The sequence below is a fragment of the Pipistrellus kuhlii genome, unplaced genomic scaffold (genome assembly GCF_014108245.1).
Source record: "Pipistrellus kuhlii isolate mPipKuh1 unplaced genomic scaffold, mPipKuh1.p scaffold_m20_p_38, whole genome shotgun sequence".
Classification (NCBI taxonomy): Eukaryota; Metazoa; Chordata; class Mammalia; order Chiroptera; family Vespertilionidae; genus Pipistrellus; species Pipistrellus kuhlii.
The window spans coordinates 3,419,321-3,435,991 of record NW_023425538.1 but is presented as its reverse complement, the minus strand read 5'-3'; the positions used below and the strand labels follow the sequence as shown (position 1 = coordinate 3,435,991).

At 47.5% G+C, this 16,671-nt stretch overlaps 1 protein-coding gene across 1 annotated transcript in view; it reads left to right on the top strand.

The window, feature by feature from the left end:
* The window catches only part of CATSPERG (cation channel sperm associated auxiliary subunit gamma), a 48,541-nt gene that overhangs the window by 18,059 nt on the left and 13,811 nt on the right, over window positions 1–16,671 (top strand). The window contains exons 8-22 of the mRNA XM_045570920.1: window positions 3,081–3,252; window positions 4,963–5,100; window positions 6,392–6,451; window positions 6,668–6,787; window positions 7,312–7,362; window positions 7,458–7,587; window positions 8,087–8,198; window positions 9,195–9,353; window positions 9,458–9,570; window positions 10,292–10,505; window positions 10,799–10,861; window positions 10,973–11,171; window positions 11,288–11,406; window positions 11,531–11,611; window positions 11,702–11,758. Coding sequence (XP_045426876.1) covers window positions 3,081–3,252; window positions 4,963–5,100; window positions 6,392–6,451; window positions 6,668–6,787; window positions 7,312–7,362; window positions 7,458–7,587; window positions 8,087–8,198; window positions 9,195–9,353; window positions 9,458–9,570; window positions 10,292–10,505; window positions 10,799–10,861; window positions 10,973–11,171; window positions 11,288–11,406; window positions 11,531–11,611; window positions 11,702–11,758 — 1,788 coding nt within the window. The remainder of the gene's footprint in view (window positions 1–3,080; window positions 3,253–4,962; window positions 5,101–6,391; window positions 6,452–6,667; window positions 6,788–7,311; window positions 7,363–7,457; window positions 7,588–8,086; window positions 8,199–9,194; window positions 9,354–9,457; window positions 9,571–10,291; window positions 10,506–10,798; window positions 10,862–10,972; window positions 11,172–11,287; window positions 11,407–11,530; window positions 11,612–11,701; window positions 11,759–16,671) is intronic.

Sequence of the window (16,671 nt, the reverse complement as noted above, 5' to 3'; positions counted from 1 at the left end):
CCCAGTAATCCCACTCCTAGGAATATATCCCAAGAAACTAGAAACACCAATCAGAAAGGATATATGCACCCCTATGTTCATAGCAGCACAATCTACAATAGCTAGAATTTGGAAACAGCCTAGATGCCCATCAGCAGACGATTGGATCAAAAAACTGTGGTACATCTATACAATGGAATACTATGCTGCCATAAAAAAGAAGGAATTCTCATCATTTGCAGCAACCTGGATGGAATTGGAGAACATCATGCTTTGTGAAAAAAGCCAGTCAATGAAAGAGAAATACCACATGACCTCACTCATTTATGGATAATAAAGAACATTATAAACTGATGAACCAAAAGATAGATATAGAGAGAATAAAGCAACAAGTAGACTGTCAAATTACAGCAGGTAGGGTAGGAAGATCTGGGGGAGATAACAGATCAATCGAAGGACTTGTATAAATGCATATAAGTACAACCAATGGACACAAAACTCTGGGAGGGAGGGTATGTATGGGGGGGCAATGTTAAAATATGTACACAGATAATAATTTAATAAAAAAAATGCTGAAGGGTATTCTTTAAGAAAAGGAAGAAGAAGAAAAAGATAAAGGTAAAAACTATGAACAACAAAAAGACATCAAATACATACCTACCAACAAGTGAATCTAAAAATCAAGTGAATAAAAAATCTGAAGAACAGAATGGACTGGTGAATATAATAGAATCAGGGACATAGAAAGGGAGTGGACTGACAATTCTCAGGGGGAAAGGGACCTGAGGGGTGCGGGAAGAAATTGGACAAAAACCTTACACCTATGGATGAAGACAGTGGCAGGGGGTAAGAGCATTGGCTCGGGTAGGGAATCAAGTGGAGGGCAGCTATGGGAGGAGAAAAAAAGAGGAACACCTGTAATAATCTGAACAATAAAGATTTATTATATATAAAAAATAAAGATAGCTGAAACCGGTTTGGCTCAGTGGATAGAGCGTTGGACTGTGGACTGAAAGGTCCCGGGTTCGATTCCGGTCAAGGGCATGTACCTTGGTTGCGGGCACATCCCCAAGTAGGGGGTGTGCAAGGGGCAGCTGATCGATGATTTTCATCGATGTTTCTAACTCTCTATCCCTTTCTCTTCCTCTCTGTAAAAAAATCAATAAAATATATTTAATAAAATAAAATAAAAAAGTAAAAATTAAAAAAAAAAATTGTCACTCCAAAATAAACGCTCATTTATTCTCATTCTCTAATCATGGGGATTTCTCCCATGCTGTTGTCTCCTCTTCTTTCCTTCTTCCTGTTTCCTTAACTAACCACTCCCAAATTGCCCCTGGGATTCCATAGAAATTTCCCTTCTGTGCTGTTCTCATCAATGTGCTGTTGGTCAGGTTTAGATGGTATAACAAACAGATCCTGACAGAAAGGGAATAGCTTAAATACTTCCTTCCCTTTTCTTGCTTCACCATCCCCTAGGCTCCAGTTGCTGATCACATATGTATGATGGAAGATGGGTTCTGCCCCTGTCCATATTCCAGCCAATGGGAAAGGGAAAGAGCAAGCATTTTTCTTTTAAGCAAATTTCACTTCCACTTACATTCCATTAGTGAGGAATTAGTCAATTGGCTGTGCCAACTGTTTAACTAACTCAAGGGCTTTGCTGCTTGACACGTTCTATTGAAGAACAAGACATGGTTGTAGCCAGGTAGTTTTATTTGCTTGCATCAAGTAAAGGTTACAAATCCAAAGCTCTGTCTCCCTAAAGGGAGGCTTTAGCCATTGTTTATATACATGATTTAGTCAATTAAATGTTAATTTCTCCTTAGCAGTTGGATACGCTTATCTGGTTAGGATCTTGTCAGCTCATCCTGTATACAACTAGTCTGCAAAATACTGTGCTACATCTTAACATTTAGCAAGAGTAGAAAGAACCAGATCTTAAGGCCCTTTCCTATCTTATACAACTGCAAGGGAAGCTGGGAAATTTAGACTAATTTCCCCAATTATCTAAAAATGTCTTTTAAAGTTTCTTCGTTTGAATCAGGATCAATACACTGCATTTGATTATTAAGTCTCTTAAAGCCCTTCTCACCTATGTGTCTGCTCTCCAACCCTGTCCACTACCAGCCGCCCCCCCCCCCCTTTTTTTTAAGGCAATTTGAGAAACAAGGCCTTTTATCCTATAGTATTTGGCTGTTTGGTTCTTCATAGAATCAATCAATTCACTTGTTCCTCTGACCCTGTGTATTTGTTGGATCAGGCTGCCATAATAAGACTGGGTGACTTAAACAACAGAAATTTATATTCTCACAGTACTAGAGGCTAGAAGTCCAAGATCAAGGTGCCAGCAGATTTAGTTTCTGCTGAGACCTCTCTCCATGGTTTGCAGAAAGTATCCTCACCTGGTCTTTTCTCTGTGTGCATGATGCAGAGAGTTCTCTGGTGTGCCTTCCTCTTCTAAGAACACCAGTTTAATAGGACTAGGGCCTCACCTTATGACCTCATTGTACCTTAATTATCTCCTTAAAGGTCTGATCTTCAAATACAGTACAGTCACATGAGAGGTTAGGGCTTGAACATATAAATTGGGGAAGGAAACACAATTACTTAACACAACATATTGCCAATCTAAAAGCTTGATTAAATTTAGATTCAATCTTATAGGCGAGAACCCTGCATTGCTGATGCTTTCCCACTGTTGGTGATACTGCCAGTGTTAGTGATCAGTCAGTAAGTTCAGAAAGTGTCAGCCTGACAGTCAATTGTGTTCAAGTTAGAATAGGATTACTAAGTATGTGTCTTGGGCCAAGCATTGGATCTTTTGCGTCTACATGGTACAACACCCAGGGGCCATTGAACACTCTGTACACTATTTAAATTGAGGGAACACACAAAGGTCCAGGCGCATGCCTGGTCATCTCCTTCCCTTGTCCATGTTGAGGAAGTTCGGCCACTAAGGTGCTGCTGCAGAATGAGCAGGAGGCTGCATGTGTTCATCTGGAGCAGTTGTCAGAGCAGGACTCCCCTTCCCCCCGCAAGGCAGGGTGTGGGGCCGAGGCAAAAGCCACCTGCTCACCACTGGCTGTACTCCTCTGCAGTTGAGCATTGACAGTTGCTGGGTAGGCTCCTTCTACTGCCCCCAAGGTAACTTCACCGCCACCATCTACGATGCCATCGCCACAGAGAGCACCCTCTTCATTCGGCAGAACCAGCTTGTCTACTATTTTACGGGCAACTATACCATACTCCACGAGAGTGACCATGGCAGCGGTGAGAGGATTGGGACTGGGCCATGTGCCTAGGGGTCTGTGGCATCTTGGAGAAGGGAACTGCCTGTTGGAGCCCAAGGGGCTGCCTTAATGAACCCATCCACTGTGGCACTGGGGGTCGGATGGGGGGGCGCTGGGATTGCCAATGGGAGAGGAGGGAGTGTTGGAGGGACTCTCCAAGGTCCTGAATCACCCTGCCCATCCTGAAGGGCATTTTCCCACTCTTTCTATGCTGGGTGGGGCCTTCATCCAGACCTTCCCAGGAAGTGTGAGTCAGCTGGGGGAGGTTGAGAGTGAAGGGAGGGATGAGAGAGAGACAGAGATGAGAGAGAGGCAGAGAGGGGGGGAAGAGAGAGAGAGAGAGAGAGAGAGAGAGAGAGAGAGAGAGAGAGAGAAAGAGAAAGAGAGAGACTCTCATGCACAGTGTCATAAAGACAGGAAAAGACATACTGAGAAAGGCATACTAAGAGAGGAATTGGGTGTGGAGATGGGGAGAGGCATAGGAGTCAGAGAGAGAGAGAGAAAAAGGGACGGGAAAAGTCATGAAGGAGACTGATCAGAGAGAAAAAGGAAAGACTTTGACTCAGCCACATCCTTTAAATCAGAGGGGGCCATTTGGATATTTATAACATCATTCACATGCCATACAAAATTATCAACTTCAAAATTAGCCTGCTGCCTTAGCTGGTTTAGCTCAGTGAATACAGCATCAGCCTGCAGACTGAAGGGTTGCAGGTTCTTTTCCAGTCAAGGGCACATGTGTGAGTTGCAGGCTCAATCTCCAGTAGGAGGCATGCAGGAGGCAGCTAATTAATGATTCTCATTATTGATGTCTTTCTCTCTCCCCCTTCCTCTCTGAAATCAATAAAAATATTTTTTAAAAATTAGCCTGCTATATTTGGTCAAACATTCAATTAGCTCACCCCTAATACTGTAGCAGGGCCAGACCAAATGATTTCAGACGCCCGAGGTCTGGATATTCCCCACCCCCATTTTAAATGGGAGCTTGCTTAGTTCTTCTAGGTTTCCCCCCAATTCAAATGAAAGATTTCATTTAGACTTAGGGTCACTTGGATTTATAGGATCACAGGAACTTGCTGTCACCTATATTTCATTAGTTAATGCATATTCTCAACAGCTCATTTTTCTTCCTTTCTTACTTAGGACACTTGGCCAGTAGGAAGAACCAAATTAAAATGGGCTCAAGCTGAAAAAAAAGGAGGTGTTTTCTCAGCTTAGATAGCTAAAATACAAAACAAACCAAGAACATATTGGTTTCAGGTATAGTTGGATCTAGGGACTCACTGTAGCTTTTAGACAGGCCCCTCTTGTGAAGGCCATGGTGACTCCCAGCAACTGCAGACTTTTATACCCCCAGGGGGCCAGGAAAGAGCATCTCTTGTTAGTGGTTGCAAACTCAGACTGTCTCTGATTTGCCCCGCTTAGTCACATCCCAGCTCAGAACCAATGGCTCTGGCCAGGGGAATGCAAGGGTGGGGTCAAGCCCAATTGGAACCTCAGGGACAGAATGTGAGTCAGGAGGATTTTCTCAAAGTCAGCTGGAACCCTATGCTAAAGGTCCCTCAGTCACCACACTGAGCAGCTGTTCCAGGGGGAGAGGATGATAACAGGTTCATTAAGGCCAGGGAAATGTGGATGTGGGGCCCAGGTCCAAATGCCTGGGCCTGAAACCCCATGCTGGCCACTGCAGGGAGCTGGGTTCGTGTACTGCCCAACGAGTGCATCAAGAAGCTGTGCCCCGTGCATTTTCATGGAAATGGCTCCGAGTACATCATGGCCCTCACCATTGGGAAGCATGAAGGTTATGTCCACTTCGGGACTATTTCAGGTAAGGGCAGGGGCCTCTGGCAGCCAAGAGATTCCTCCATTTTCTCTCACCTCCAAGAAGTCTGATCGTGGGCTCTCACCCCTCACTATGTATCTTCAGAAGGAGTCCCATGACCTGGCCAGTTTGGCTCAGTGGATAGAGTGCCAGCCAAGGACTGAGGGGTCTCTGGTTTGATTCCTGGTCAAGGGCATTCACCTCGGTTTCAGGCTCGCTCCCTGGCCCCAGTATGGGCATGTGTGGGAGTCTCTCACATCGATGTTTCTCTCTTTGTCTCTCTTCCCCTCACTTCCACTCTCTAAAAATCAATGGGAAAACATCCTCTGGTGAGAATAAACAAAAACAAACAGACAGACAGACAAACAAAAGGGAGTCTCAGGCTGGAGGTTGGCCCTAGGACTTAGGCATTTGTAGGGATAGTGCCTGGGGTATATTATTTTGTATTGTTTGGTTTCAAAGGGCATAAGTTCAATTAAAAAATCATTTAGGCATAAATAAGTTTTGGACTTATAAGTGAAAAGACAAAGTGCCAACTTCAGGCATGGCTGGATACAGGGGCTCACAGGGTATATTGTCAAGACACTGTCTCTTAGGGAAAAAAGAGGAACAATTGTAATAATCTGAACAATAAAGATTTATTAAATTTAAAAAAGACACTCTCTTGGCAAGATAGTATAGCATAGTGATTATGGCACAGATCTAGAGAGAAACTGCTCTGACACTGTCAACTCAAGTCACCTGTGGTATAGACAGGTGACTTACCCTCTCTTTTTTGCCTCATTTAATAAAAAAATTGGGCCAATACTACTACTAGTACTTGCTTCACTGTATTGATATAGAGATTAAAAATGTTGGCTTCCATAAAGGTCTTAGAATAGTGCTAGGGACATGGTGAGTGCTGGGAAAGGGTTTACTATTATGAGCCCTGTGATTTAGCTTCATCTTCAGGTAGATGATCCTCTTGTGGGGGTTAAGGAGGGCTCCCAGAAGCTTGAGGATCTTCTCCCACCGACTTGGGTCACCCAGGAGAATGAGAGAAGCCTCTTCCTCATTAGCCCTAAGGGTGCACTCTGGCCAATTCTTAGTCACCTGGCTGGACCTGAACCAATTACTGTGACCAGAGACAGACATACTGATAGGCCAGGAGTGAGTGACTGGAAGGTCAGGAGGTGAGACCTGTCCTCTGAAATCCATAGACTGGAGGAAGTGGGTAGGGCACTGGCATTCAACAGTGGTGGGATGCCTGTTGGGGTGAATGGGAAGGGCCTGAACATGGAACTGCCCTGCTCCACAGATGGCCTTGTTACCTTCCAGAGGCTGCCTAGGCAGCAGTCGGTGTGCGAAAGGATACAAGGTACCGATGTCCCAAATAGGTCTGCAGTGGGTGGGTGTGGGGATCTAGGAGAGCAGGGAAGTATGGGAGAGGTCACAAGGAAGGAAAAGGATGGGCAGCTGGCAGTGTCGTGGGAAGAGATAGTTACAGGGATGAGATGGATGGAAGTCTCAGAGAGGGAGGAGGTGATGGAGAGGGGTGGGTTCAGGCTGCTCTGGACCTCCCCTTCCCTTCCAGTTGCCAACTGCTCCATAACCTGGGCCGTGTACACTGAGGGTAACTACAATCTGCTGCTGCTGGTGGAGGTTGAAGACACTGCTGCCAAGAAGTATTTCCAGATGGTCCACTACGATCTGGGTAGTTGGGGTACTATGGGTGGGGGGCTTGAGTGCATAGCAGACAATGGGAGGGAAATGTTGCTCGTGTCACTCCTAGGTAAGGGGTGGTGGTGGCAAACAGGCTTGGTGGGTTGGAGGAACTGAGAGGAAGTCAGTGTGACTAGAACAGAGCAGGTAAGGGAAAGGAGGGAGATGAAGTCGAGCAGAAGCCAGATAAGGGAGGGCCTGTGGCTCACAGGAAGGAGGTTTGGTTTTATTTCACCTGAACTGAGAATAGGGTGCCATGTGCAGCTGAATAGGCTGTGCACTGCACTCCCCTGTCAAGGAGCTGCAGGAGACAAGTCCTGTGCCCTGACTGGATGTGTCTTTCAGAGGCAGTGCCTTCTTAGAATTCATGTGAAGAAACAGTAAGGGCCAAGAGGCCCGAAGGGGAAGCCATTGTAGGGTTTTGGGGAGGAATCGGGAAGCTGATGACTTGCCTAGTTTCAGGTTTTTGAAAGCTCAAGGCCTCAGGAGATTTTGCTGTGTTCTCTTCACCTGTAGTCAGTGATTACCTGTCCATTCTCTACACCATCCCGGAATTCATTCCTGAGGGTAGGAGGGGAAGGTGGAGGGGGCCTCAAAGGTGGGTGGGAGCCAGGAGGGATCCCGCCTCACTGTTGTGTCCACTCTGCCTCTGCCCTGGCCAGCTCGAGGCCTGGAGTTCCTGATGATCCTCGGGACAGAGTCATACACCAACTTCCCGATGGTGCCCAAGGGCATGTCCTACAACTCATTTAACAACATATTGTTCATCTGGGGTAACTTCCTCCTGCAGAGGTAGGGGCATATTCTGCTTCCCCAACTCCACAAGGTGGGGGTCCTTTCCAAAGTCACCAAGCTTTCAGTTTGCCTAAGTCCTGACGTTATGAGGACTGTAATGGGGAAAACATAGGCTGGGGTGGTGAGGGCTAGATTGGGGGGAACTAGGAGAGCCCTCATGTGAGATCCCAACCTATGTGAGCAATAGAAAGCATTGTCTGGGGAAGGTTAGGGCACTTTTCACCCCTCAGGAACCTATGAGCCCCTGAGTCAACTCCATGGGTGGTTGGCAACATGCCAGGTTGACTGAATCCTCCTGTTCACAGATGGACAGACCCCCCAGAGGGTTTGGAAACAGGGGCAGAAGCTGAAATCCCAGGTTTCCTTTTCATGTTCTCTTAAAACTAGCGGAGAAGTGAGAAAACAGTTCTTGTGTTATTTTTAGCTTGGACTGGGGAAGACATATCTTCCAGGAGCCTTGCCTGAGTGTTCCTAGCTTCCATCTCTACCCCTGCAGCTATGACAATGAAAACTTCATTTACCTGGCGGACTTCCCCAAGGAGCTGTCCATCAAGTACATGGTCAACTCATTCCATGGAGAAATAGCTATTGTCACAGAGACCGAGGAGGTGGGCTGCCTGCTTCTCTCCCCACTTCCTCTCTGCCCACCCCAAAGCCCAGAGGTCTCCCTTTCCCCCTGCCAGCGTAAAGGGGTCAAGGAGAAGGAACACCCTCCGGGCGGTGGGGAAGGGCAGCAGAAACTCCATTTACAGCTGAGAACACTGGAGTTCAAAGAGGCTAAGTGTCTTCCAAAGTTCCTCAGCAGAGTGAGAGACCTGTGCTGAGTGATGTGATCTGATTTCCAGAGGGTGCCCTCATTTATTTCATCACGCAGGTGTACCTTTCATAAACATGCAGCACTTACTGGATGCCTGGCCCAGAGCTGGGGCACAGTGGCAACCGAGTCAGCCCTGGGCCTTGCCCTCATTGGGGTGTCAGGTCAGTTGGGTAAGATAGAGTCGTCCCCAGACAGGGACAGTTGAGAGTGGTCAGGCTGCAGCAGGGGAAGTCACCTGTGGATATTCAGAGAAGGGGTGTGTGTGTGTGTGTGTGTGTGTGTGTGTGTGTGTGTTAAGAATGGCCACACAGAAGAGGCCACAGAGATGGGGGACATCCTGGAAGCTGAGGTTCAGGAGAAGGTGAGGTCTAGAGTCAAATGTACTCGGGGCATGGGGGCTGGGCATCAGTGCAGAGATGGGAAATTAAGGCCAAAGTGAAATTGAGACCCTGGAGAGTGAGAAGAAAAAAGGAAAGCTCAGCCCTAGGAACCCCATCCATTAGAGAGTATATGTATTAGGAAGGCTTAAGTTGCAAGTAATAGAAACTATAGCAGAAGAAACACCAAAGAAAACATGGTGAATGGAAGCTGGAAGCAGAAATGGTGGGTTCTGGGAAGTAGAGAGGTGGCTCTACAGAAAGAAGGGGTGTGAGCTCACCCGATTCCAGCTGGAGGTGAGCTCCCAAGCCTCACCCCTCAAGGAATGGGGCCATCACACTTGGTAAAGGGTGGGGTGGGGGGGTCAGAGTCCCCATTGCCCTCACACACACAGCTGTTGCACCTCCAGATCTGGTACCTCCTGGAGGGCAGCTATCGTGTGTACAAGTTGTTCCCATCCGTGGGCTGGGATGTGCACGTCAGCCTCCAGGTGATGCAGCAGTCCTCTCTCTATGCCTCCAACGAGACCATGGTCACCCTCTTCTATGAAGACAACCATCTGTACCAGGTGCCAGTAAGGGGCTATGGAGAGACGGGTGTGTGTGTGTGTTTGTGTGTGTGTGTGTGTGTGTGTGTAGAAGGGCGGCTGACACTAGCTCCTTTCCACTGCAGCTGGTGTACCTTGTAAACAACCAGCAGGGCCAACTCATCAAGAGGCTGGTGCCTGTGGAGCAACTTCTGATGTACCAGCAGCTCAATAGACACCTATCCTTGCAGCATCAAAGGTGAGAAGACGCTGGATGCAGTAGTAAGAGAGCCCCACACAAAGCTCCCATTCCACAGAGGGTTGGAGGGAGACCAAACCATCCCCACCTAACAGCCTTAGTGCTCTGATGTGGGAGGTCAGGGTGAATGGAAGCTCAAAGAAGCTGTTTAACCCAGACAGGGAGGGAGGGAGCACCAGAGAGGGCTTCAAAGAGAAAGATGTGCATGAGTTGTGAGCTGTGCGGCAGGATTAGCCAGGTAATAAGATGGAGGACGTCGTTCCAAACGGGGGAATCCTATGTTCAAAGGCTCTGAGAAGCAAAGGAGATTGAGTTTTTGAGAACTGAGAGAAAGTGTAGTACAGACAGAGTGCCGTGGTGGTGGCAGGGCGGACAAGGTGAGCCAGTGGTCATAGGGAAGAACTTCATCTTGAGGGCGCTGGAATGCTATGCTAGGATTGAGGGGAGGGACTGCCTGGTCCGATTTTACTGAGTTTAATAATAACCCCCTGGTCACCTGTCGAGGAGCCCGGGGATGGAGGGAAGGGAAGGAGAAAGAGGGAGGTGGAAGGACTCTTAAGAAGAGGAGAGTCTAGGATGAGATCCAAGACTGGTTTGAGGCTGAGAGGAAGAGCAGGACTGGATTGGATTTGGGGAGTCTGCAGTGCAGGGTGGCAAACAGGCCTGTGGAGGCTCCTGGGACACAGAAAAGTAAGCGGCCGCCCCCGCTACCACTGCGCAGCACTAAGCCGAAGCTCTCCTTCACCAACCTCTGCCCCTTCACGGTGATGCGCCTGCGGGACCTGCCCGACCAGAAGATCTTCACGCGCCGGGAGCGCTATCGGGCGCAGCCGCCGCGGGTGCTGGAGCCCTCGGGCTTCCACACCGAGAACTCTCTCGCCATCTATCAGGGCCTCGTCTACTACCTGCTCTGGCTGCACTCCAAGTACGACAAGGTGGGCGCCTGGGCAGGCTGTCCCCGCCAGGGCTTGGAGGCGGAGCTGCGGAGACCAGAAGGCGGCGTCTGCGGAGCGGAAAGAAGCCGCGGAGGGGAACGGAGCGGAGCAGCCTGTCGGAGGCTGAGCGGGGCCGGGGGCGGGCTGGAGCCGGGCTCTGGGGGACGGCTTTCCGGCGCTAACCCCGGGTGGGTGCAGGGCAGGCGATGTGGTGATACTTTGCTTGGGCTGGGACTGAGGCTGGGGCGGGTGTGGGAATGTCGTCTGCCTCACGGTGCTGGTGGTCTCTGCAGCCTTATGCCGACCCGGTGCACGACTCCACCTGGCGTTGGTGGAAGAACAAGAAACAGGACCAGGTGCGTAGAGAGAGTCTGCGGTGGAGCTATCCCCCCCCCCCCCTCCGCCCCCCCCCCCCCCTGTGCGGCTGCGCACTCAGGGTGCTGCCTTTCCCGCCCCCCACGCTCCAGGACTACTACGACTACTTGGCGAGCAACAGGAAGAGCGCGGGCAACGTGCATATTGACATGGCCAACTACAAAAAGATCTACGACGTCAAGGCCGAGTACCAGCTGCCGGAGCGCATCTTCCTGGATAAGGGCACCAACTACAGCTTCTCTATCTTCCTGACCGCCCGGGGCCACTCGTTCAAGTCTGAGCTGGAGCCAGGTCTGTGGGCAGAGCCTGAGTGGAGTCCGAGTGGTGGGAGCGGGGTGGCTGGGACCTGGGCACCTTTCTGGGGCGGGTCTGGTTCTAGGCCTTAACCCCTTCTGTGCCCCGAGCAGGCAACATCTTCCATCTGCTGAGCCAGCTCGACCTGGGCGTGGTGCTGGCCGACCCCAGCTGCATTGAGGCCGTGGTGAAGCAGAAGGTCCTTATTAACCGCAACTCGGTGTATTTCTCGGTGAGGACAGGTGGTGAGGAGGATTTACCCAGGCAGTAGACTTGATGGAAGCTCGTGGTTCCTTAAACCGTTCCTAGATCTTTGGGCATGCCTGTTGACCCCTTCGTTTTCGCCCCCAACCCAGGTTATACTCGGTGATAAAAGGGTTTGCTTTGACCAGGGCATTAGTGGCCATCACTTCTTGAAGACGTCCATACTGGTCAAGGTACGGTCCCAGTCTGGAGAGAAGGGAGACAGGATGAGGGGAAAGGCTGGTCCCATGGGACCCACCCTCATCACCTGATCCTACCCACAGGTGGTGGGGTCAGCTGGGTACTGCTTCCAGAACACGATCCAGGGGCTTCGCATGCAAGTATTGAACCTTGGGGTGTTGGGCCCTGTGCTGGGTGGGAAAGGGTTGGGCAAAGTGGAAACAGGGGTGATTCTGTGTTCTCCACTGGGAGTCCCACCCATCCACCCACTCCTTTTGTCCATTTTTGTTTTCAGAAAGGGCTGCCCTTGTAGTTATGTAGATTGCATCCAAGTTTGTATGTTCCTTCTAATACTTTTCTGCAAGGGGAAGTAAAGTACCTGTGACATGGGCTTCCTTTTCCAATTGGCACAAAGGTGCCATGTGGGCCAGCTTGGCCCTTTTTCCCACATGTTGCTCTTCATGTGCCCACTTACATGTGCTTTGATCACTCCTTTGGTTCTTCACTTACACGTGCAATATCCCCTTTGCACAGAGGCAGAAACTGAGCCTCAAAGAGGTGCAGACATCTGCTCAGAGTAACTCAGGGAGCTAACAAATGGTAGAGGAGGGACGTGACCCAGAGGCATTGTTGTCACCCACCTTCCTGCACACTAACCAGCAGACAGACCCTGGTGCTCCTCCCTCCTGACTAGATATGTCCGAGGGCAATAAAAACGTTTGTAACAACCCCCAACACCTTAGATTACATGAGACAATTCAAGTCAAGTGCAGGGTAGAGTGACTCACCTGAGTCTCCATAAGTGTTTCTTGCTATGCTTAGTGATATGCGTTATCATAACTTCAAAAGGTCAAAGTTAACATCCCCATTTTGACCTGGCAGATTCCTTCTGAGAATCTAATCTATAGCACACTTATAGCAAAGGGTAGAAAACAACCTAAATGTCCATGAATAGGGGAGTGGTTAAATAAGTTATAGTACATTCATGCAATGAAAAACTATGCAGCTATAAAAAGAGAAAGAATGAATGAAAGAAAAGAAATAAAGAAAGATCAATCTCCATATACTGGCATGGAATGGTCTCCAAAGTATATTTTATTTTTAAGGGTACACAACAGTATATACAAAACATTAGCATGAAATAGGTTCACTGAGAACTATACTCATGTTTGCTTTTATTTGCATGAAGAAACTTAAAGGAAACAGGCGAAAAATACTCGGGGTGGTTCTCTACTCTGGTGATAGAGGAGAGGCAGGATAGTTAGAAGATGGAAATGGAAACTTTCACTGTGTGTGTCTGTGTGTGTGTATGTAACAACATATATTCATACTAAAGGCCCAGTGCATGAAATTCATGCATGGGGGGGGGGGGGTGTGTCCCCGCAGCCCAGCCTGCACCTTCTTCAATCAGGACCCCTTGGGGACATCCCTTTCACAATCCTGATCACTGGCTCCTAATTGCTCACCTGCCTGCACCCCTGGTCGTCTCTAACTGTCCCCCCCTTGCTGGCCTGATTGCCCCCAACTGCACCCCCCTGGTCACCTCTTACTGCCTGGCCTGGTCACCTCTTACTGTCCCCACTGCTGACCTGATCACCCCCACTTTCCCCCCCTGCCTGCCTGGTCACCCCACGCAGCCTGCTGTTCAGTCATCTGGTCATCCCTCACTAACCCCTCTGCAGCCTGCTTGTTCAGTCGTCTGGTCGTCCCTTACTAATCTCTCTTCAGGACTGGTCGCCCCACGCAGCCTGCTTGCTCAGTCATTTGGTTATCCCTCACTAACCCCTCTGCCAGCCTGGTCATAGGCAGCCATCTTGTGAGGGCATGAGGGTCAATTTGCATATTATATCTTTATTATATATAGGATGTGATCATGTTAACCATCTAAAAATGAAGTTTAAAAAAAGCCAATGATTTGCCCTGGCCAGTGTGGGCAAGTTGGTTGTCCTATACACTAGAAGGTTCAGGGCATATACCCAGGTTGTGGATTCGATCCCAGTCAAGGTGTATGTGGGAGGCAACCGATCAATGTTTCTCACGTTGATGTTTCTCTCTCTCCCTTTCTCTAAAAATAATTTTTTTTTAAAAGCAAACGACTTTTAAAAAGATAGGGAAACAGCCGAAACCGGTTTGGCTCAGTGGTGGAACATTGGTCTGCGGACTAAAGGGTCCCAGGTTCGATTCCAGTCAAGGGCATGTACCTGGGTTGCAGGCACATCCCCAGTGGGGGCGGGGTGCAGGAGGCAGCTGGTCGATGTTTCTCTCTCATCGATGTTTCTAGCTCTCTGTATCTCTCCCTTCCTCTCTGTAAAAAATTAATAAAATATATTAAAAAATAAAAAATAAAAAGATAGGGAAACACAGGTGCTAAAGATAGTCTGAGCTTCTCTGTCTTTATATTCTCAGGCTAGGCCTTCCTGGTTTCTAGCCCCTCTTTCTCCCTACCCCCACATTACCAGATCAAGAGGCATGTGTATTTAGAAGGCCTGAAGCCTCTCTCTTGCTCCCCATTCTGGAAGAAAAATGGAAACTGGAACTAATTGATGAGTAGTGGGTTTTCAATTTGTAAATATCTTGGGTGAACAAAGGAAGAAATGAATTTACACATAATAGGTGCTTAATCAAATTTGGCTAGATGAATAACGGCTTGGAGGGTCTTTTAGCAGGCCAGATCCAAACATGGGCCTCCATGTGGGATGGAGATGAGCCTGGGATCAGGGGGATGGACTTGATACACTCTCTATATTCAAAGCTTACTCATTCATTCAACCAGTATTTATTGAGTACCTGCTATATTCCAGCATTGTTTTAGGGGCTAGAGTTAAACCAAACAATTTCTGCCACTTGTGAAGCTGATGTTCCAATGGAGGAAGTGTATTCATTCCTAGGTCTGCCATAACAAATTACCACCAACTAGGAAGTTTGTTCTCTCCCAAATATGGAGGACACAAGTCTAAAATCAGGATTGGTCCTTATGCAGGTTCTGAGAGAGGATCTGTTCCAGGCTTTCTTCTGGGTTCTGATGATTATTGACAATTGTTGAAATTCCTGGGGTTATAGATGCATCACTGAAATCTCTTTCTTCATCTTCACAAGGCCTTTTCATTGTAAGTCAGTGTCCAAAATTCCCTCATGTTATAAGGACACACCAGTCATTGGGTTAGGGCCCAGCCTAATCCAATATGATTTCTTCTTAACTATTTTTATTGATTTCATAGAATAAGGGAGAGGGAGAGAGAGATAGAAACATCAATGATGAGAGAGAATCATTAATTTGATGCTTCCTGAATGCTCCCCACCCCCCAACTGGGGATCAAGGATCTAGCTCATAACCTGGGCATGTGCACTTAACTGGAATCAAACCTGGGACCCTTCAGTCCATAGGCTGACACTATATCCACTGAGCCAAACCAGCTAGGGCTGACTTTATCTTAATTTGGTTACATCTATAAATACCCTATTTCAAATTAGGTCACATTAGCAGTTACCAGGGATTTAGGACTTCAACATATCTTTGGGATAACAGAGTCAGACAATAAGATAAATAAAATATATTGTGGGAAATAAAAATGGCAGAGGAGTAAGTGGATGTCTAGTGAACATGCTCCCAGAAACAAACTGGTATTACAACAAAAATGCAGAAAAACTTCATGAATAATCAATGGAAGACTTGCTGGAGAGAAACCTGATAACTGAGGATGGAAGTGGTGACTGCATAGAGACTGGTAGGAAGGGCAGAGGCAAGAAAAGGCTGGCTGGCCTCCCACAGACAGCAACTGCAGTTCTGAAGGATATCTCAGCTGTAAGAGGTTTCCACTGAGAACCCTGGGATATCATCCCTAAGCTGGGCCTCCCAGAAGAAAGCACCAGAACTGAAAAAAGTGCCCAAATAAAATCTAGCTGTGAAAAGCACAAGAGTTGCTGTCTTCCGGGAAGAGATGTCTGGAAATGTAGGCACCCTCTTAAAGGGCCCATGCACAAAATTCCCTGTGCAGTCACTCACCTTGTGTTCCAGCAAGGAAGAGCAGAGTGGACTGGAGTTGTGAGAGCAGAAGCCAGAAAAGGGAACTCTCAGGTTAGAGCTTGGAAAGCAGACATCCTGGTTTGCTGTGCTGAGTCATTCCCTCAGCTGTGGAGGTCATCTTTCTCATGCAGATAATTGCTACACAGGCAGCCTTGCCTGGGGGTAAGATAGCTGACCTACCCTATTGGAAAACACCTTGCCTCACTGAGTGGAGTTTCTGATACTCATTAAGAGACTGAGAATAATAGCCTTCAGGCAGAAGCAATTGCCCCACACTTCTGGAAAAACACACAAAAAACCCCCAACTCTCACTACAGCTGAAGACAATGACCTGAGGGCAATTCAAGATAGAGTCCCATGAGTCTGTAGGCAGGGATAATCTCTGAAGGATTTAAGTCTCTGCCTGATCTAATTAATCGGAAACAGCATTTGACACTGTTGTGCACCAGAGATTGAGAGTTATAGCAGATCTACCTAATACACAGTCACAAACCCAAATAGGAAGCCAAAATTAGGAGTCAACAAAACAACCTACAAATGAAAGAATTAGAGAATTCTCTAGAAGAAGAATTAGGTCACATTAGCAGTTACCAGAGTTTTAAGACTTCAACATATCTTTGGGATGCACAGTTCATCCATAACAGAGTAAAATGTAGATAAGAAATTTATCTGATATACAGTTCAGAAAAATTATGGTAAAGATGCTCAATAGCATGAGAAAGATATAATAACTATGGAAACAAATAAAGCATGATAGCACAAATAAAAAACACATTGGAAAAAATACACAGTAGATTAGGGGGAGCTGAAGGTATAATCAGTGAATTAAAAGACAGGGTTGAAAAAATATATCAGAGAACCAAAAAACAAAACAAAACAAAAATAAAAAAACAAAAACAAAAAAACCAGAAGGACAGCTTAAGGGAGCTGAGGGACAACGTGAAATGTAACAATATTAGAATAGCAGGTGTGCCAGAAAAGGCAGAAAGGAAAAAGGGATAGAGAATGTGTTTGAATATAATGGCAGAAAACTTCTTAACATGATAAAGG